The sequence below is a fragment of the Planococcus citri genome, chromosome 5 (assembly GCF_950023065.1).
Source record: "Planococcus citri chromosome 5, ihPlaCitr1.1, whole genome shotgun sequence".
In the NCBI taxonomy this organism is placed as follows: domain Eukaryota; kingdom Metazoa; phylum Arthropoda; class Insecta; order Hemiptera; family Pseudococcidae; genus Planococcus; species Planococcus citri.
The window spans coordinates 9,973,147-9,995,560 of NC_088681.1; the positions used below are offsets into that span (position 1 = coordinate 9,973,147).

Below are 22,414 nucleotides of genomic sequence, written 5' to 3' on the forward strand. Positions count from 1 at the left end.
AACAAAAAACATTAAGTTTTTGGTAAATAGCAAGTAAATTTTGATAATTTTTTTTTTTTGTTAATTAATAGTAATTTTTAGTAAATAAAATGATTAGTTATTTTTGGTGAATTACTCGTAATTAAAGTTGGTCGAAAATTTTGGTAAATTGCTTGGGTAATTTTTGGTAAATTGGTAAAGTTTGGTAAATTGGTAAAAACCTTTGACAGTAAATTACTGGGGTAATTAAAATTCGGTAAAAAATTGGTAAATTAGTGAGGAAATGTCTCGTAAATTACTGAGGTGAATGTTGGTAAATTGCTGGGGTAATTTTTGGTAAAATGGAAAATTGGTAAATTAGTGGGTAATGTCTGGTAAATTACTGAGGTAAATGTTAGTAAATTGCTGAAATTCGTAAATTTTGGTAAAGTGGTAAATTTTGGTAAATTGATAAATTTTGGTAAATTCGTAAATTTTGGTAAATCGGTAAATTTTGGTAAATTGGTAAATTTTAGTAAATTGGTAAATTTTGGTAAATTGGTAAATTTTGGTAAAATGGTAAATTTTGGTAAATAGGTAAATTTTGGTAAATAGGTAAATTTTGGTAAATTGGTAAATTTTGGTAAATCGGTAAATTTTGGTAAATTGGTAAATTTCAGTAAATTGGTAAATTTTGGTAAATAGGTAAATTTCAGTAAATAGGTAAATTTCAGTAAATAGGTAAATTTCGGTAAATAGGTAAATTTTGGTAAATTGGTAAATTTTGGTAAATTGGTAAATTTTGGTAAATAGCTAAATTTTGGTAATAATTTTGTTTTTTGTCAACAATTTTCCTGATATATTATTCCACTTGTAATATGACGGTTACGTCTTCATAAGTACGCTAATTTTTATTTGAAAATCAATTTCATAAAGGTGTAATATGATGGCTACCCACTTGACAATAAATTCGCCGCTTTCAGCCGAAACGCCGGTTGTTTTTGCATAACTGCCACTTAAAATGCGCTCAAAAACGACAGTGAATTTGCCGGTGAAAAAAACGCCGGCTACTTTTAAGAAAACAGCTACTTAAACAGCCAGCGAATTGCAGTTTTTTTTTATTTGCCGAATCGCCGGTTAGCCCTAGTAAAAAGTCGCCGGCTACTTTTATAGAAACAGCCGCGTGTTGATTCGCTGATTACAATGCACATGCGCAACGTATGTTTCACAACTCATTTTCACAAAATTTAAAGGAAAGTACGAAGTGCGGTACATGTATACCACTTGAAAACAAACATTTTAACGTTGCTGTGATAGCTGAATGGTGAGCGCTCTGCACTTCCACGCAGGAGTCGTGGGTTCGATCCCCGCTTGGGTTCAAAATTTTTTGTAGTTTGGTAGATTTTTCGGCGTTTTAATGAAATAAACAGCCACTTTAAACGGCCGGCGTTTTTTTACCAGCAAATTTACTGTCATTTTTGGGCCGGCTTTTTCACCGGCTTTTCAACCGGTGAATCTATTGTCAAGTGGGTACTTATGATTGACTATTTTATTTTGTCCATGTTTTCGACTTTTCGTATTCATTAAATCGGTAAATTTGGGTACTTCCGCGCATTTTGATAAATTGGTAAATTTTTAAGTAATGTCTGGTAAATTACTGAGATAAATGTTGGTAAATTACTGGGGTATATTTAGAGCAAAGTCGGTTGATCTTGCGAACTGCGCAAGATGTTTTTTTAACTTGGTGGGCTTTATACAGAAGGGGACAAACATCATTTGAAGGATCAAGATATTGTTTATCTTGAAAATGTGCTCATTTGAAAAAAATTCTTCCCGTTGAAAAATATTTAAAAAATTTCTACAGACATCAATTTTCTATTTTTTAAAATCCTTTTCAAAAATTTGGCACACTTCTAAGAATCGAGGTTTTGAAAAAAGCACAACTTTCCTTCGTAAAATTTCCAAACCTCTTTCATATCCCGATATTTCTCCAATTCGAAAAAAAAACTTTCACTCGCTTCGATTACTATACGACAATGGTAGTACATAGGATAGACACATCAGTAAACTACACGTCTCGTTTTTTGATTCAATTTGCCCGTCACTCGCCCCTCAGGCACCCTTTTTCTCGCCTAACAAATCGCCATTATACTCGACGAGAGTCGAGACATGCAGAAAAAAGGGTTCTTCGTCAATTCGAATTATCACTCCCTCGTATTTAGTTGTACATGTGCATCGTATCTTCACCCTGACAGCCTCTTTCTCTCCCCATCACCTGAAGCGCGAGTGCAATGCATAACCCTTTTACCACCAACACCCTCTTCTAATTCCCCATTCCACATTTGTATTTAGCTAGGCTAGGTGGATGTTGTAGCCTTATATACATATTACGCTACCCCTCTTCGATGACGATGCTCTCGTTCGGTACGTAAAATGCAATCTACACCAGTCCCTGACCCGCACCCAATTTCCTGTTAATTAAAACGAAATCCACGTAATAATTCGCGAGCGCCTTTTCGCGTACTATACACGTGAAGAAGAAGAACAGCACATGCGATGTTTCTCTCTCACTTTTACCTTTTTCTCGACTCGTCTTTAATTAATCGTTAAATGTACTATAACATCCAATACGCCTATGTGAGTGTATAGAAAACTAGAGGTCTTGAGAAACCAGAGCACCCCTTTTTGCCTCTCTTTTTTCAAGTCAAAACGTTGTATAAATGGTTATTTTAATTAAGGAAAAATGCTCCTCTCGTCTGCGAAGGCGCGGATATAATTATTTGCGTTTGTGTTCTTCGTCGTCTGCTACATTAACAGCAACACTACGTACCTTTACCTACCTATACAAATAAGATGAGAGAAGGAGACTTTATTTCGCTCATTAGTTAAACGTCGCGTCGCGCCGCGATTTCACTCTCTTTAGCAATCAAATTGACGAAGAACGTGCAAGTAGTCCGTCTCCATCATTTACCTGGCCGCATATTGTCTAGGGAAATGGGAATTGCCAATTCCGAGCAAATTAAAATGATAATGATTAAATTGGCTGCAGCTATCTATACTATACAGCTGCAAGAAAAATAAATACCCAAAAAATACCCGAAAAATCGGAAAAAAATTCCCAGCCCGATCTATGGCACCTAGAGCGCTAATTTTTTTTTTAATCGACAGCTTAACCTCTCTAGAATATAGGAAAAATACGCGAGGGCAAAAATTTTGTAATTAAAGGGCCCAAATTTTGAGTTGAAGTGGGCTGTTTTTGCCGTTTTTTCGATTATTCTCAAATATATCAAGAACGAAAAAGGCTAGAAGGGTGGTTAATATCTCATTTTAAAGAGCATTAAATCCTGAACATTTCCCTCGATTACATTACCCCTCTGGGGTTCTTAGTTTTTGAGCTATTTTGAATCCAAATTTGAATTAAATTATCTCGAAAACTAAAAACGTTAGATGGGTATACTGTCAACGAGGGAAATGTTCGAAATTTCATGCTCTGTAAAATGGTGAAAACAGATTAGAAAAAAGTTGCTCAGATCGCGCGATTTTGATCGTTTTTTATGGAATCTTGAAACAAAAAACCGTTAAGATGATGCGTGTACTTATACACCCACACAAGCATACACACAACCACCAACGTACAACGCATCGTGATGCCATGTCGTTGTTATTCCAGACAGGATCACGCGACATGCGCGCGCATACAAACCTCCCACTCCTCCAACAGCGGAATTCTTACAATGCGAGGATTATGATTTATGCAATGCAAATCGATGAAGCGTGAAATTGTCATTGTCAATTTGTCAACAGAAACAGATATTATTGTTAAAATGTTATAATAATGTTAAACCATCTATCTTTGGTGCTTTGCTTTTGCGTCTATCATTCATCATTTTGATCAAAGGGAGCAAACTTTTTCTGAGAGTGAGCGAAGGGGGGTTTGGGGGCGCAGCCCCCAAGAGCGAGTTCCGAGGGCGAAGCCCGAGGAACGAGTATGGGGGTTGGGCCGCGAAGCGGCCAGGGGGCGTAGCCCCCTAGTAAGAGTATAACGACGTAAGACGTGTACCTATTAGAAGGATTACCCACGCTAAACAGATATGTTTCGGCAGCTTGATTGATATAAGATGTATTTCAGCTCAGCTAATCTGTCTTATTCGCGAACGCAGGCAGCATCGTCCATAATTCTATTAACGACACGAGGCTCAAGCTGAGAGCAGTGGATTGGGAGACAGATAAGGCTGAGTTTAATAAACTCAACTTCGAGTTTCAGTTTACCTCGTCATCAATCGCTCGGTTGATTCGAATTTCAAATTACGAACCAAAATTGCACCTGGGTCGAGCATGGTGTATAATTTGCTGCTCCTAACCACCTGTCGGGTGGAAATTAGACTAGCAGAAAGTAAATGGGATTCCCTTCAGACGACGAGGCTATCTCTTTTTTAAAAATACCCCTCCCCCCTCATAAAAGACTCCTACTTATTTTTTCCCGAATAAAAGTAACTTCAGTAACAAACAGAGCTCGAAAAAGTAAGGGACAAAACGTAAGCAAAACATTTTGATACAATAAAAACAGCAATCACCAAAAAAACCGAACTTTTCCTTTCAAAGTTTCAAATTAAAATCTAAAATTCAACTCGATAGAAAATTGTACTATTTTAGCGAAAAGCAGGACTTTTTTGCAATTACCTGGTGCCAAAAAAATAATACTTTTTCCAATTTTTTGTAAAAGCGAAATTTTTAGGCAATTTTTGAGCAAACAAGTGAGAATTTTGCAATTTCTGTAAAAAAAAAAAAAAACGAGACTAAACGCAACTGTCTTTTTAGCAATTATTTCTGATAAAAAAAAGTCACATTAGGACAATTTCGAAGACGGGTGAGACTATAGGGAATTTCTTGCTAAAAAACATTAACAATTTTTGGTAAGAAAAAAAACTAGGCTTTATGGCAATTCAGACAAAAAAATCAGACTTTTCGTTTTTTTTTTAGCAAAAAACGAGACTTTGAGAATGATTTTAGGAAAAAGTCAGAGCTTCTTAAGAATTTTTGGCAAAAAGCGAATTTTTTGTCCGTTTTGTAAAAAAGTAGGCATTTTTGACAAAAATAGGGCAATTTTAAGCCGAAAAAACGAGACGTTTGTGAAAAATTTCTGAGAAAAAAGAAAGCCTTAGCAGCAGCAAAGTGATGGGTACTTTTTAGCAATTTTTGCCAAAAAAGATGAGCTACGAGTATTTAGATAGGTACTCTTTGGTAAAAAGTGGAATGTTTTGGTATTTTTTGGCAAAAAAGCTCAACTTTTGGGGAAAATGAGATTTTTTAGACAATTTTGCTAGGTAAGCAAACCAAAACAATAATTGGTCAATTTTGGTAAAATACTAGGTAAATATGGTAAAACACTGGTAAATTTTGGTAAAATACTTACTGATAATTTTTGGCAAACTTGAAATTACTGGTAAAATTTGGACTGGTAATATTTGGTAAATTACTGGTAATATTAGGTAAATTACTGGTAATTTTTTGGTAAATTACTGGTAATTTTTTGGTAAATTACTGGTAATTTTTTGGTAAATTACTGGTAATTTTTTGGTAAATTACTGGTAATTTTTTGGTAAATTACTGGTAATATTTGGTAAATTACTGGTAATTTTTCGGTAAATTACTGGTAATAGTTGATAAATTACTGGTAATATTTGGTAAATTACTGGTAATATTTGGTAAATTTTTGGTAATTTTTGGTAAATTACTGGTAAATTTTTGGTAAATCACTGGTAATTTTTAGTAAATTGCTAATAATATATGAGAGGCGTTTCGCGATATGGGTCCTTGTGGTGATTCGATGTTTTTTTTTTTTATTGGCAATTCCGACTTACTTTTTCACGAGAAATCGAATGGTGCAATCAGATTTCGCCTATCTCATCAATTTCTCGTTTTAAAAATTACTTGAACATGAATGCTCAAAAACTCACATTTTTGGGAAATCGAAAAACAAAGTTTTTCGTTTGTTTTTGATTTAAAAAAAAAAAAAAAAAAAGGTCGATGGAAAAATTATTTTATTGTTGTTACCTACGTAAAATTTCATGGCGAATCCGAATTTCTCGGTATTTTTTTGCGGGGTGGTCTGTAACGTTGTGTAAATTCGACTGTTCACCACAAGGTACCTTTTCTAAATCACGGATATCAGGCGATGATGAACGAATTTCATCAAAATGTCCCATCCAACCTATGCGCAAGACAACACTGCACCCAAAAATTAAAAAAAAAAAAAATCGAAAAAATCGAAGCAATTCGATGTTTTCTCTCTCCTGAAAAAATCGAAATATCACCACAAGGTCCCTTATCGCAAAACCCCTCTCATATTTTGTTAAATTACTGATGGGTAATTTTTGCAGGGTTAACAAAAATTTTTGTAATTCTATGAAATACTACGTATAATTATTGGTAAAATACCGGTTATTTCTGGTAAATTTTTGGAAAAATATTCATGATAGATTTCTGGTAATTTCTTGTGAATTATTGCAAGTTTTAGTATGTACGAGTATGTTCAATTGTAGTACCTTATTTTTGCAAAAATACCGGTAATTCACGGTAAAATACCAGTATTACGGTCAAATTACTGGTAATTTCAGGTAAATTGATAACTATGAAAATTTTTAGTAAATGATTGAAAATGAAAATATAAAAAAGTGGCTTCAATAACCACAAAAGCTAGAAAAAGTAACCTAAAAATAACCAAAAAAAATATAACTTTTGGAAAAAAATGACTTTTTAATTTTTATCAGAAAGCCAGGCATTTACCACTTTATTTACCTAAATTTGTGCAAAAAAACTTAGATTTATTGGCAATTTTTGATAAAAAAGTGAAAGCTTTGGTTAATTTATGGTAAAGCAAAAAACAAAAATTTCAAACAAAAAGGAACAATTTTTGAAAAAATGTGAGATTTAACAATTTGTCAGCAAAAGGCAAAGCGTTTTAGCAACTTCTGACAAAAAAAACCTGAAACTTTTTGCTGATTTTTCGAGAAAAATGGGATGTTGTCCAAAAAGTGAAATATTATTGGAAATTTTTAATAAAAAAGAGAATTAGACAAAAAGCAAGGCTTTCAAAAATTTTAGCAAAAAAACTCTTCAATATTTTTGTCGATGAAGGAGAACCTTTTGCAATTTTTTAGTGAAAAACAAGTCCTTTTTTGACAATTTTGGTTGAAAAGCAATTTTAGAAAAAGACACGAGCTTTTCAGCAGTTTTTGGGGAAAAGCAAGACTTTATTAGAGCTATTTTGTTCAAATAACTTTTGGAATTTTTTGCATGAAAGCGAAAATTTTGAACAGTTCTTGGGGAAGAAACGAGTCCTTTTCGGCTATTTCGACTGAATAAGTCGAGACTAAAAACGTGAAAGTTCTTTTCAACAATTCATACAGAAAAAAAGTGAGACATTTTGAGAATTTTTGCGAAAAAGGAACAATTTCCATTAAAAAATTAGAGCAATTGCAAAATTTGGAAAAACTGAATTTTTGAAATTTTTTCAATGAAAGTAACCCTACTCAAAAGTTTTGGAAAAGTAACCATGTACGATTCAATTCGTAAAAAAAAAAATAATCAATCGAAATTCGAATATCTACCTATCACATCACGCGAACTTCTCGAAAAAAAATCACGATATCGTCAAATCGCGATCCTTCCACACATTTAATATGAGTAAATGGCGCAGAAAAACACCACCATGTATTTTGGGGGCCAGCTACGCCCGCATAAAGATATAGTACACTCGATGAGAAAGGGTTCAGTGGGAGTGGGAGTAGTAATAATTAAAACATCGTAATCCAATCTATTCGAAGGGATATCTTGGTAATGCGGTGCGACGGTGGCGAAGCTCGTTAAAATCATGTACACACACATACATACAATATACAATATACAGCACGCATAAGTATCTCCCATTTGTATCCTCTGCAGTAGGTAGGTAGTAGTTAACCATTAATTATTTAGAATTTCGTTTTGGCGTTCTGCGAAGCCCCGCAGCACTGTGCTTTTTTCCTTCTCCGCCGATTTTAACCGGATCGTATTATTTTTTGGCGTAAACGACGTTATCGCGTGCTTTTTTTCACGCACAAGGGACGCGAAATTAATTACATCGCCGTTATACCATATACGTATGTACGATATACGAGAGCGCAGTCGTGTCAGCTTCCGCGTGTATCTAGTAATCCTAATGGTATATTTTTTCATGTATCTTTGAACATATTATAGGTTAGGTTGATAGAGCTAACTCAGCTTATGGACGAGACGATTTATAATACAAAATACCAGTAGGTAAACGTTTTCATTTATTCAGCGTCTTATGGCACAACACTGGTATAGATATTTTAGTAGCTCGAGCTCGCAGCAGCTTTAAAGAGTAGGTAAAATACGAACTAGGTTAACGCATATGTATACTGTGCTGTGCAGTTACGATAATGAGCGTGCAAATATACCGCCACATCTACTTCGTCGCACAGCCTGATGTGAAAAACGCTACTTGAGATGAGTAGGTAAGGTACCTACAGTTAACGACTGAGAATCCTCTCGAGATACACGGATAAAGTAACGAATCGATGTCGACGAACGAGGAGCGCAATTTTTTAAGCTCTTTTAATTAAGTACGCCTCGACATCGTGTATTTTATACGAGCTCGTTAACGTATGCAATTTACACTGCTGCACACCAAAGATAGGTATACGATGCTCAAGTTGCATAATACGCAGACGCGAGGAAAAATTCTAATAAATTCGTACATCTGTACTCGAATGGTTTGCAGAAGAAGGTACGTATTACCGCTAGACTGGAGGGGGGGGGGAGTTCCGTCCACTCCAGGGGCACCAACGGAGTTAGCAATTTTTCTGAGTGACTTTCAACTCAAAGTGAAGATCTCCAATGAATTTGATCACAGTCTTTCGGTTTCTTTTTTTCACGATCCGTCTTAACGAACATAATAGTCCAGCATATGACAATAGGAGTAATTGCACCCCCCCCCCGCCGATCCTCCGGGACAACTTTTTTCTCAAAGGAGACATCCTAAGGAACATTTTAAAGCAAACTTGCCCAAAAAAAAGTTGGCCTTACTTACAAAATGGCGGCCATTTTGATTGACAGGTCATCCGAAATCGCAGATTTTGCGTTTTAACATAGGACTTGCACGAACTTTTTCAAACTTTACAAAGGTAGATCGAAAGATCATGCAAAAATTTATCACCTGTGAAAATTTCAAGTGCTAAAGTGCGTTTTTAGATTTTTGGTGAATTTTTGAAAATCGAATTTAGGCCAAAAATGAGGGAAAAAATCAAAATTTTACCAAATTGACCAAGAAAGCTGAAATTTGGGATATACCCATTTTATCAAAATATGGAGATGGAAAGCTGAAATTTACTCTACACTCCAATTTTAACACCCTCTGAAGACGACTTCAGGTGGGTTCAAGGAATTTTAGGGCCTCCAGCGACTTTTTTTGAAAATTACTGGAGCATCCAGCAGATTTTTGAAACTTTAAATTTTCACAAACTTTCATCAAATGGAGATGGAAAGCTGAAATTTACTCTACACTCCAATTCTAACACCCTCTGAAGACGACTTCAGGCGGGTTCAAGTCATTTTAGAGCCTCCAGTGACTTTTTTAAAAATTACTGGAGCCTCCAGTAGATTCTTGAAACTTGAAATTTCCCCAATATCAATTTATCAAATGGAGTTGGCAAGCTGAAAATTACTTCGCAGACTACATGGTGGTTTCAAATGGTTTTTGAAGCTTCCCGCTACTTTTAGGAAATTTCAATAAAAAACGTCATACAACCTTGCAAAAAGTTGCTGGAGGCTCCAAAAGGACTTGAAATTCACCAGCAGTCAACTTCGTAGCGTATTGAAATTAGTTTGCAGAATGAATTTCGACTCTCCATCTTGATTTAATGAAATTTTGGAGAAATTTCAAGTTTCAAAAATCTACTGGAGGCTCCAGTAATTTTCAAAAAAAGTCGCTGGACCCACCTGAAGTTGTCTTCAGAGGGTGTTAAAATTGGCGTGCAGAGTAAATTTAAGCTTTCCATCTCCATATTTTGATGAAATTTTGTGAAAATTTAAAGTTTCAAAAATCTGCTGGATGCTTCTGGAATTTTCAAAAAGTCGCTGGAGGCATCAAAACGACTTGAAATTCACCTGCAGCACTTCGTAGTGTATTTAAATTAGTTTTTAGAATAAATTTTAGCTTTACAACTCCAATTTGATGGAATTTTGTGGGATTTTCGAGTTTCAAAAATCTGCTGGAGGCTCCAGAACTGCTCAAAACGGGTTGAAATCGTTTCCAATCGATTTGGCATGTCGAAAATAGGGTATATCCCAAATTTCAGCTTTCTTGGTCAATTTGGTAAAATTTTGATTTTTTCCCTCATTTTTGGCCTAAATTCGATTTTCAAAAATTCACCAAAAATCGAAAAACGCACTTTAGCACTTGAAATTTTGACAGGTGATAAATTTTTGCATGATCTTTCGATCTACCTTTGTAAAGTTTGAAAAGTTCGTGCAAGTCCTATGTTAAAAGGCCGCATATTCGAATGTACCGATTAGTAGAATACAATAGCACCACAGGGGGTAAAAACTGTATCCGAATGTCCGAAGCGAAATGATCGCAAATGTCCCAAAAGGTGTATCCGAATGTCCGAAGTAAAAAAAAACCTTGTATAACTAGGGATTCCCAAACATATCTGGGTTTTGACGAATATGGAACCCAATGGGTACAACAAACTACATACCTTGCATGTAGCATAAAAATACCTAGATAAGCGTAAGGTCGATGAAGATGGGCTCATGAAACCCCAAAATAGATTTATGAGAGGCCCCACTCCCAATCCTGGAATTATGATCGACTGTATAGCCTAAGCATTATTGCATTTTTACTTCAGGAAAATCAGGCTAAAAACCATTGAGAAGGCACAAAAATGTACTTTTTTACAGCTGAAAAGTCTAAACCCCTAAAAGGCATATCAAGGACCCCCCTCAAAACGCACATGCAAATTTTCCAGCCTTCCAAGTCGATTTGTGAGGTTTCTCTTCTCCGAATTGCTCTAAAAAGTTGATTTTGATTTTTTTGACCTTTATCGCCTGCTTTTGTTTCTATCTCTCAAGAATTTGGACATACCTCAATTTTTCAGCCAAAGTAATCTCCACTCATATTTTTCAAATCCAACGTAAAATCACACAAAATATGAAATTCCTCTGGCTAAAGCTGAAATGTTCTTATAGTCCAAGAAGAGGAGGAGGGATGAAAAAAAATTGTTTAAAACGTATGTGCCTATAATCTTGATTGAGAACTGAAGAAAATTCTAAAATATCTTTCTTGATCTTACAATATTACGAGTAGATAATTTCATGACTATTAGGTAAGTATATACCTTTTCTCTGATATCTAACATTTGCCTATAGGCTAGTACGATTCATTTTAATATTCTCCAAATTTTCAAAACGTAAACCTAAATGTTCTTTTCTAATTTCAAAAATCAAAACAATTTTTCACAGGTAAGTTTTCAACTATTTTTTCAAATTTTTGAAATTGACAAAAATTATTTAAAAATTGGCACTACTGCCTAACAAAATATTTCCCTGGTTTCAGAAATGATATCTTTCTACAAAATATTTGACAAGAAAAATTTTTCGAACTAGGTAGGTACATTATATTCAACAGATGTACTTAGACCTACTTTAGAAACCCCTGTAAGCGCAAAAAATCCAAACGGACATTCAGATACACTTTTTGGGACATTCGCGGTCATATTGTAACGGACATTCAGATACAGTTTTTACCCCCCATGGTTCTACTGATAACCACTAATCGGTACATTCGAATATGCACCGTGTTAAAACGCAAAATCTGCGATTTCGGCTGACCTGTCAATCAAAATGGCCGCCATTTTGTAAGTAAGGCCAACTTTTTTTTTGGCAAGTTTGCTTTAAAATGTTCCTTAGGACGTCTCCTTTAAGAAAAAAGTTGTCCCGGTGGATCGGCGGGGGGGGGGGGTGCATTACTCCTATTGTCATATGCCGGACTATAACCTTTTCTGTAGAGCATTCAAAATTCTACAAGTAACTCAGCACTACAGTCGTTGGAAGTTTAGCGGAAAATTAAATAACGCAAAATATTTCACTCACCGGTATAAGGTCGACTATATTCTTTATCAGGAATCGTGTACAACTTCACGTTTTCATTATCGTCGTCTTCTACCTCATCTTTCACTTCTTGGTTGAGATTCTGTTGACTCTTGGAATCCTTCGGATCGCAGTATAAATTCAATACTTCCACCTGTACCGGACACCAAAAACAAACGATGAAGAAAGTTGTACAGCGTCATTTGGTTTTGATATTACATAACTCATTTACACGTATACACTACAGTACACTACATAGGCAGGCATCAGGCACAGGGATCCTACCCATAGCAACGTGTTCGTGCAAAGGCCCGGAAATTACACCGAAATGGTCATTAATATCGGCCCAGCCATCCCTAATACCATAACTTAGTATTCTACGCTCTTTTGAACTTGGTCCATCAGTAACATCTGCGAGAAAGCTTTACGAAAGGGAGCCCTTTTGCAGAATGGTCATCGTGCAATGTATAGTATACGACTTTATCGATAAAATATCAGCTATAAAAACACAACTTTATACCACCCGTGTAGGAGGACTCCACAACCCCTGCCGATGTCGCAATAACCTTATAAAAATAATACGCCAGTCACCACGTTGAAAAAAAAGTCCTACTTTATGGTTAATTCGACGTTAACTTATTGAATACTAAATGCTTACGAACAATAACGATCATATAGCCCAGCCCAGGGTCTAAACGAGAGCAGGTTTTATTGATTTCAGCACCACATACATATTATACGATGGTACCATAATTTCGTACACAGTATCGTGAGCTTTTTGGTTGTAGGCGTACACTACAAATAAGCAGATATAAAATAAGATACATAGTTTCTTTCGCAACGAGAAAAAGAAAAAAGCCACTTTGAATTTTACCAACTTTTGTTGTTCGGTTCTTGCCACGACCCATGAGTACAGGAAATTAAACTTTGCTGCCTTCTAAAGCTATATCTATATGTACTCGTACATAGTACCTAGTGAATTGTATCGAAAGTCTACTCCATCAGATAAAAACATGAACGACGTTGACGCCTCTTTCTTTCTCTTTTTTTTTATCATTTCAATTCGTTTTTTTCCACAATAACCTAGATACTTTTTGTTCGATAAACACATTTCAGCTTTTTTGTTTTTTCGGTACCAAAAATTAGAACATCAAAAAATAACCAGTAGGTACCTAGTTTGAATATATTGCGATATTGCTTTATTATGCGGAAACCGTATTCCCAGCAGTGGACGATGATAGATTCGTCTCTACTATTCGCTATCACTACACGAGGCAATTCCACATAAATTACATTTTATAGGTTTCGCGCCATTTATCTTTCGAAAAACGGTGCGCTTTCAGCAGCTTTCATTTATTCCAAACTATACGTCTGATTTTGGAAAATTTACGCGTTTATAAATGGCAAAGTATCGGAGTGGGGATTCATTTTAGTGTTTTGGCCATCGCTTTGTACCTTTCTAAACCGAGCTTGTATGCAGGTCTAGGTATTTATTATTTGAGCATTCTGATCTTCATAATTCTCTACATGGTCAGTAAGTACATAGTTTTGACAAAGTCATCTTCAAACACATGTTTTTGTTTTTTTTTTCAACACAAACATTATGGATTAGCTGTCACAAAAGATCAGCTCAACCAGATCAACAAATACTTATATGTACTTGTGAATAAACAACATAGCAAGACAGCAACACCATCAGATTGTCACAAACAACTTGATTGATGCCACTCCAACTCAGATTACAAGCTCTTGCTAGCAAAATGCCAGACAGTCTTGAAAAATTGAAAGAATACGAGTAGAAGCAGAACTGTCAACAACAATTTAACATAATGAAAAACAAGTCAAAGCAAATTCAGAACAAATTCTAGGAAGAGCTGGAAAATCAAAACTCGACCGATGATCATGGAAACCAAAATGCTGAGAAGGTGCGGCAGACATGGAAGTGCAACATCAAAACAGCAGCTGAAAATGCTATCCCATCAACAGGAAAATAAACACATAGTCATGGAACTCTTGGATGATTCTAGAGAAACAGGATCTGATGAAGAAAAAAGATGGAAAACAACCTGACTACAAAACAAATTATACACAGGTGGGGATACTTACCACTATACTACCGAGGAAGAACTAAACAGAGACATTACAAGGAAAACAAGCCAATGATGCATATTATATAAGGTACAGTAAAAGCTCGTTATAACGCTGATTTTGTTATAACGCTGATTTCCGCTGGTCCCTAGACAATCCCATTAAAACCAATGTTAAATTAATCACGATATAATGCTCATGAGCGGTTATAAATCGCGTTTTAACACTCTAAAATTTTTTAAAAATCCCATTTTTTTTACAATTTTGACAACAAAAAACCAATTTTTTACGGCAAAAAAGCTTACTTATTTTCATGTAAAAAATTCTCAGCTTCTGAAAACTTTGGCCGCAACAACAGTTTTTTTTTGCAATTTTTGCAGTTTTGATTTTTAAAAAAGTAAAAAAAAACTTTTATGAAAAAATTTTGCCACAAAATCAGTTTTTTAACGTTCAACCGTTTCAATCCATACAAACAGTAAACTTATTTTTGATTTTGGCCAAAAAAAGTAAGATTTCTTGATAATCTTATGAAACTTTAATAGAAACTTGATTACAATTCTGACAAAAAAGGCAGGTAAGAGACTGAGGAACGTGTTTTTTTTAAAAGAAGAAATTGTAATGATTCAAAGAATGGAAATTGAATTGTTTCAAACAACTGCAGATAAATGATTGAACTTTTTAATGTCACCAAACGTTTTATTTTTTATAAATTCTCTGCATTTAAGAAGGATTTTAGTCTACGTATGTACCCCAGTTGTTCAAAATTCAAAACAAAGTTCACGTTTCCTCTTCTTTTATTACACTCTTTTTGCTTTATAAGGAGAATTCGCGGTATAACACTAATCAGAGTTAAAACGAGACTTTTGGTTGTAACGCGCTTCGGCTTATAACACTTTTTTTCTCCAGTCCCTTGAAGAGTGTTATAACGAGCTTTTACTGCATCTAGAAAGTTAGGTGGCCTTTTTGTTACAGGGAAGAAATTGCGCCAGCAACTTGCAACATTGTATGGTGTTAGATAGGGGGTTTTACTTCCAGCTGCTAAAACCATTTGTTGATACATTGTTACCTTAATGCCAAATCCGTTTATGTCCATACAAAAAAAGTACAATTTTACACATCACTAATAAGGTTTGGATGTGCTTGGAAGGGTTTGTCGAGTTCTGATTGAACATCAGTCAGTTTCATGCATCTTACATGGTGCACTTTTACTGCACTCAGATGCAAATTTTTCAATTCAGGGCATTCCAGAGTCTTATCAGTGATGCAAAAAGACATTTTTTTTTTTTGATAGACATACATGGATTTGGCATTAAGGTAATGAATGCAGTAGTACTATTCTATGGCATGGTGAGTATGTCACAACTGATACCAGTGTATACTCTAATGGGGAAGTATGTTGGTATGTAGTGTATTCCAAGGATATCACTTGAAAAACGAACTCCTACCGACATTTCTAAGAAGATTTGCAAATCATATGGTGATAATGCGATGTTCAGTGTATGCAGATATTGCTGGCTGTTCATATTATACCTTTTATAAAGACCAATTCCCCCACTCCAGATGTTGAAATACAACCCCATACCAATACATGTGCGCTATTCTTTACAGTTGGTTGTAAATCTATCCAGTTTAGTTCTTCATTTGGTCTTCTCCATACAATTTGACAACCATCTGATTGGAATACATTGTATGTATTTGCTTTCATCACAAAATATTACATCATTCCAGGAATTTTCCAGTTGGTTAATATACTCCTTCGCAAAATTTACATTTGTTTTTCGATTCTTATCATTTATGAATGGTTTTCTTCATGCTATTCTACCATTGTAACCATAGTTGTGTAAAGTTCTTCGAACAGTTGTTGGTGAAATTCGTTTTGATATCATTTGGTCAACTTCTGTTGTCAATTTTGAAGCACTTATTTTGGATTTTTTCAAATTTTCCTGATGATTATAATGCTGATTAAGATGTGTATACTTAGAACTTTTGGTCTACCTGTGTGATAGAAGCTATTCTGTTTTCATATCTTCTAATAATATCACCAACTGTAACTACTCTCAGGTATTTCTAAGTTATTAGATATTTCTTTGTAAAGTTTACCTTTTTCTATTGAAGTGTTTTTACCTTTTCGGCCCAAGTTGATTTAAAACAATTAAAACTTGTTTAAAACTGTTCAAACTTTCATAAAACAACACACAGTAGTCAGTTATAATTCAAAAAAGTCGTTACAAGTTCTAACTTTCTCATGTGTTTCCCCAAAAAGCCCAAAATGTGTGTGTTTTCATTCAAACCAAAAAATTTTGGAATGGACATTTCTGTTGTGTTTTACAAATATTCATTTTCCTCCAGGTTAGAAACACGAACGGCCAAAAGTGATTAGTGATTCTTAGAGAGGAAGAATCAAGCTTTCAGATTCACTAATTACTTTTAATCGAACTTTAAAATTACCCAAACACTCAACGAAAAACAATGAAGCTAAACCAAAACCGAATATTTTTGGCACTAACTATATTATATTGCCCTATAGGAGAGTTGAATTACCAGATTATGTTAGTAGTGGACTTCGGCATACTCCAGTCTAACAATTTTACCAATTCAGTATCTGCAGATAACAACAATGTTGACAAATCATGTGACCACAACCTCCCTCTCACAAAGTAATAAACAGAGGAGTTCAATTCTACACTCAATCCTTTGATCTACATTATGAATAGGTACACAAATTTCATCAATTGCAATTTAAAACAAAACATAGAGCTTACTGAAAATCACTACTGATAAGATGAAACAAGGATCATTCTCTCTTTACACACATACTAATGATGGGAAATTTGTAATTTTTGAAAACCGATTATTGATTCTGTGACAAAGCTAGCAAGGTGATTTTTATTTTAGATGAAAGAAGTAAACTTTTACTCTTCCAATCAGGGCTTCAAACGCCGTACCCAAATCTATACCAAAAAAAAACTCCAATTTTGTGCCTTAACCTGATAAGACACAACCCGAATTCTCGATAAAAAATTTATAATCCGTTTTTATGACGATTGTGAATCTACTCCGGAGTAGTTTCTGAAAACGGATTCTGGATTTTGTTATCTGTTAGGTAACGAAAGAAGACTTTCAGATTTCGTAAGATCAACAACGGAGTCTTAATTTATTAAAAAATTTGATTCTAAAATTGTCCAGAAAAGCAGATTCTTGAGAATCTGTGTCCAAACAAGCACAGCTATTGTATCAACTGCCCTCAATGTGGCAAAAGATTCAAGGAAGAACCAAGTTCAAACAGAGCAATCAACTAGTATTAATTAGAAAAAAATATTTGTGCGCAATCCTACTATCTAGATTGCAATCAGTTGCTAAAAATTTATAACTTTTTTTCATTTTTTAAAAAGTTGATGGCAAAAATTAACTATTATTATTACAATGCAAAAAAAAGTTCAAATCTACTACAATCAATTGAGATTGTAGAAATTATTCCCATCTTCAAAATTGAACAAAGTTAGATACAGTAATAACCGAATTAAAATCAATCTTACCTGATCACCATTAGGACTAGGAGCCGACCAAAACGACCCGGAATCTAAACTGAGCGGCCTTTTATTCACAAAATCCACTGGTAAACTATAATCATCACAAAGTGAAATCTGCAACACACACAAACAAAGCAACATAAGTAAAATTAATAATTATTCGTACACATGCAACTTCGACGACAATAACGAATGAATTGACGTGACGCAATCACATCCCAAACATTCTTAAATATCAATCTATCATCCCTTCAAAACGCGGATAATTCCCCTTTTGAAAACACTTCAAATACCGATTAAGACGGCTTAATATATCTTTTTATTCGCCCATTATTAAATCTCGTTCGTCGTTCAGTCTTTTCTAAAGAAGAAATTCCATTCAGCTAAAACAATAGTTTTCTCATCCCAAGAAGCGCAATCCCCTTATACTTACCTGATCTCTCGAAAATTAATTATTTTATGAATTTTTAATTTCATCTACCATAACTATACTTACAGATAGGGGAACAGGAAATATAACAACGGAGTGATTCAAATTAAAGACGAATTCTCGGGTCTTGGGTTCTCCAGCTCTTGACACTATAGCTATGTCTTAGCAGCCTCAAGCCTCATCGTCCTGTCGTGTCGTTGAAAAATAATATACGTCACGACAAATTGAATACGTTCGACGACTTCTTAACTAAGTAATACCTACCAAGACTGAGCGATTCAACAATGTTCAAGCTGTAGAGGTAAATATTGCTACATGAGCGTAATTGATTACAGCGTTTCGAGCCAGCGTGCTCGTATATATTTTATTATGCAGACTTCTCTGCTCCGGTAAGTACAGAGAGAGTAGAAAAACCTGGAAAAAGAACACGAGAGAAGGTAGCCCTCTAACATGTACGCATTTATCAGCATTAACAAACCGAACCATCGCATCGTCGACGTGGTGTATCACCCTTCTTTGAAATATTTGACAGTAATAAGAAGGCACCAATCAATTTAGCGTTTGTACATTTCTCAAGATGACGGATACCATCGTACAATATACACACATCTCCCCTTACCCTCTCCCATCTTTGCCCATCTCTTCCCTATATAAAATGTACATCTAGGTACCTACCCTTCTAACGATAGATTAATCTTTAACGTTACAATTTTTCCTTATCCCTAACCCAGCAACAGCCTCTTTACCATTCTACTCCCAATACAGTTAACTACAGCGGTTGCTTCTGCAGCCCAAAACAGGCAAATTAAATCTCGCGTCTCGTTTCAGTCAGCGTTTTGACAAACATCGCATCCCATCGTCGCGAAAAACGTGCTCCTTTTATTCTATTAATCGAGGAAAAGTCGTTTTCGTAATTTTCCGAGATTAAATTTTTTCCCCTGGAGTCGTTTATTTGCGACAGACGTGTCACTCTTGTCCAATTTATCAAACGTACTAAAATGCCGACGAGGTAGGTAGGTATAAATATTTCAACTCGTTGTCATATTTTCGGATTCTCTGTTTTGCATAAACATCAACAACATCATCGATGGCCTCGTCTCGTCTACGTCTCCCTTCGAGTGTGCTGCATACTGTGTGTAAAGAGGGTAATTTCCCAAAAACCTCGAAATGCCATCGCTCCGAATGTAATTTATGGAGCTCCTAGTGTACGCAATCGGCGAATACGAGTCGTTTTGGTGAATAAAATACGCCCAAATATAAATTTCACTATTTCCTTTACATTCCTAAATCATATTCGCATCAGTGGTGCCCAAATTTCATCTGCATATCGAGACGAGTTCAATTGTTTGCACCTATTTTATGGCATGGATCCAGTATTTTCAAAGGATTCCAGAATTGGTTCAGATCAGAAACACAACATCTTGGAACTAGCCCTTCTATGTACTACCAAGTCTTCAGCAATCCAAACACCCTGACATTTCAGCACATACCCTTATCAATACATTAGGATTCAGCTTCCACTCTCCCTTTCAACTAGACACTACTCGAATAATCTGCAATGAAAAATAAACTCTCAAACACAATCTGAGGAACATCAGTAAGTACCTTTGCCAGTTTGCCACCAAGACTAGCATCATTTTATTCCATCTGTTTCATATGTATACATCTACGAAGGGTAACTGTACCACTATTTGGTACACCTACCTACATAATAATATATTGGGGGCTTTTTTTGCACATTCATCGTGTATGTATTGGCATGCAGAAGACGAAGGGGATGGTCATAGGATTATTCAACAAATACCATTTACTTACGCATTCTTCGAGCAACGCACAGCTACCGAATCCCCCCAATACTGTATATACTGCACACATATGTTAATAAACATTGAATATGGGAGAGGCTCGATCGGCTATACATATACGAATAAAATACCGATAACGTTTCGTTAATACTCGAGCTCAAATAATCGCGTGTGTGTGTATTGTGTGTACCGGCAAACCGGGGATTAATTTGCGGTAAATAATGTTTTTGTACAGCGGGGTCTCTCTCACACTCTTCCCTTCTTTGCTTGTTCTCTGCCTATTTATGAATATGTATAGACAGGTTAAAATTTACACAACGGAAGTAGTAAAATGAGGATGGAGAAGGGTACGGCAGGGTTGCGAATATTGGTTAAAATATTCGCTCGGTATTTCCATTATAATACGAGGATAGCGTGCCTGTTTTAAATGTTTCGCATTTTTAGTTCCCATTAAAATAGGCAGGTAATAGTCCAAGAGCTATACCACTGCGATTGGGCCGAAATAACTGAAAGCTGGGGATGGTCTCAAAAGTTAGTATACATACCCCTATTTTGAAAACACTTGGTCTGCCGATCCGCAGCTGCTGCTTTAAAGCTCAGTGAAAGCTCGAAAGTTCAAAATTTTTCTGAACTTTCAGCTGAGAAAACTGATGGCTAAAATTGGTGCCTACGTATAGCATTTTTCGCGCTGAATCCGAATATATCGGTCTGCCGACCCATAAGTGCTGCCAAAGCCCCGCCAAACTGGTTCAAAAGGGGAGCAATTTTGAAAAATTTCATGTTTTTGGGCTAAATTCTCAAAAAAGTCTACTAAATCGGGTTAAAAATTATTTTCAAGCAGCTTAATGGAATGCTCTATGGCTAAAATGATTTTTAGGCACCAACATTTTTCAAAATTTTCATTTTTTGGGGGGTGGGGCGTGAGGGGAGTATTTATGAATTCAGCAATTATGGCTTTGTGATACATCAAAATGTATGTTTTTTGACCGTATGTTCCTCCAATGTGAAAAATATTGCCACAATTGAATTCTAAGGCCCAAAAAACATATATTTTGATATATCACAAGACCACATTTGCTGAATTCATAAATACTCCCCTCACGCCCCACCCCCCAAAAAATGAAAATTTTGAAAAATGTTGGTGCCTAAAAATCATTTTAGCCATAGAGCATTCCATTAAGCTGCTTGAAAATAATTTTTAACCCGATTTAGTAGACTTTTTTGAGAATTTAGCCCAAAAACATGAAATTTTTCAAAATTGCTCCCCTTTTGAACCAGTTTGGCGGGGCTTTGGCAGCACTTATGGGTCGGCAGACCGATATATTCGGATTCAGCGCGAAAAATGCTATACGTAGGCACCAATTTTAGCCATCAGTTTTCTCAGCTGAAAGTTCAGAAAAATTTTGAACTTTCGAGCTTTCACTGAGCTTTATAGCAGCAGCTGCGGATTGGCAGACCAAGTGTTTCCAAAATAGGGGTATGTATACTAACTTTTGAGACCATCCCCAGCTTTCAGTTATTTCGGCCCAATGACAGTGGTATAGCTCTTGGACTATAATATGATGAATAAGGGTACTAGTAATTTAAAAACTTTCACTTTTTTCCCCATAAATACATACTGAGGAGCTTCTAACGATAACGACATTTCATTAACCCAAAGAAAAATTCTTAGATCAAATACAGCATAATACGTCGAACAAAAAAAAAAAATCATAAAACAAGCTCTTCACTTCAATGACACCCCCCTACCGCACGTCTCACTATCCTCAATCATGATCAAATCATGTTCCCAAGATCAACATTTTGAAGGCAGGGAAGTGGGAAGGGAACATAGTTGCGCCAGGAATTTCAAAAGGTCGAGACAAAGATTCCAATCATCTCAATGACCACGAGTTTCATTATTTTTTTCCCCACCAAATAGGTACCTAAAAAATAGGTAGATCGCGAAAAAAATGTAAAGAAATTTTGACCAAATTCAGCGAAAACATTGATTTTGAGTTGAAAAACACTCAGGAAAATATTTAGATCTGGAAGTGCCTCAGGAGACGAGATACGGGTCCTCAAAGAGAAAAGACATTTCCGAAAATATGATGTTTTTTTCGCTCTAGTCCCAACCAAGCTGTTTTGGGAAAAATGAACCAATTTCAAAAGATACTTGTAGTATCTATTTGAAATTCAGAGTCAACTTAGGCCATTGCCATCAAAATCCAAAACCACTTTAAAGGTTCTACTGAGCGGTTGAAAATTTGCAAGTTGGTCATTTTTTAGGATAAATTCATCGTGCTTTGAAAATTTTATTTCGCATTATTCGCTCCAAAACATCGAAAGATACTACTTTCTGAAATTCGGAAAATGATAGGTATAAAATACAGCTGTACATACCAATTTTTCAAGAAATGAAAAAAAATTGATGTTTTTGGCTATTTTTTCGACTTTTTGAAATTTGCAAT

The 22,414-nt window shown here is 35.4% G+C and overlaps 1 protein-coding gene across 1 annotated transcript in view; it reads right to left on the reverse strand.

Annotated features, from left to right (window-relative positions):
- Positions 1-22,414, reverse strand: part of hwt (heavyweight) — a 350,931-nt gene that overhangs the window by 58,295 nt on the left and 270,222 nt on the right. The window contains exons 2-3 of the mRNA XM_065369707.1: positions 17,736-17,843; positions 12,115-12,265 (exon numbers count right to left, since the gene is read on the reverse strand). Of these exons, the coding sequence (XP_065225779.1) occupies positions 12,115-12,265; positions 17,736-17,843 (259 nt within the window). The remainder of the gene's footprint in view (positions 1-12,114; positions 12,266-17,735; positions 17,844-22,414) is intronic.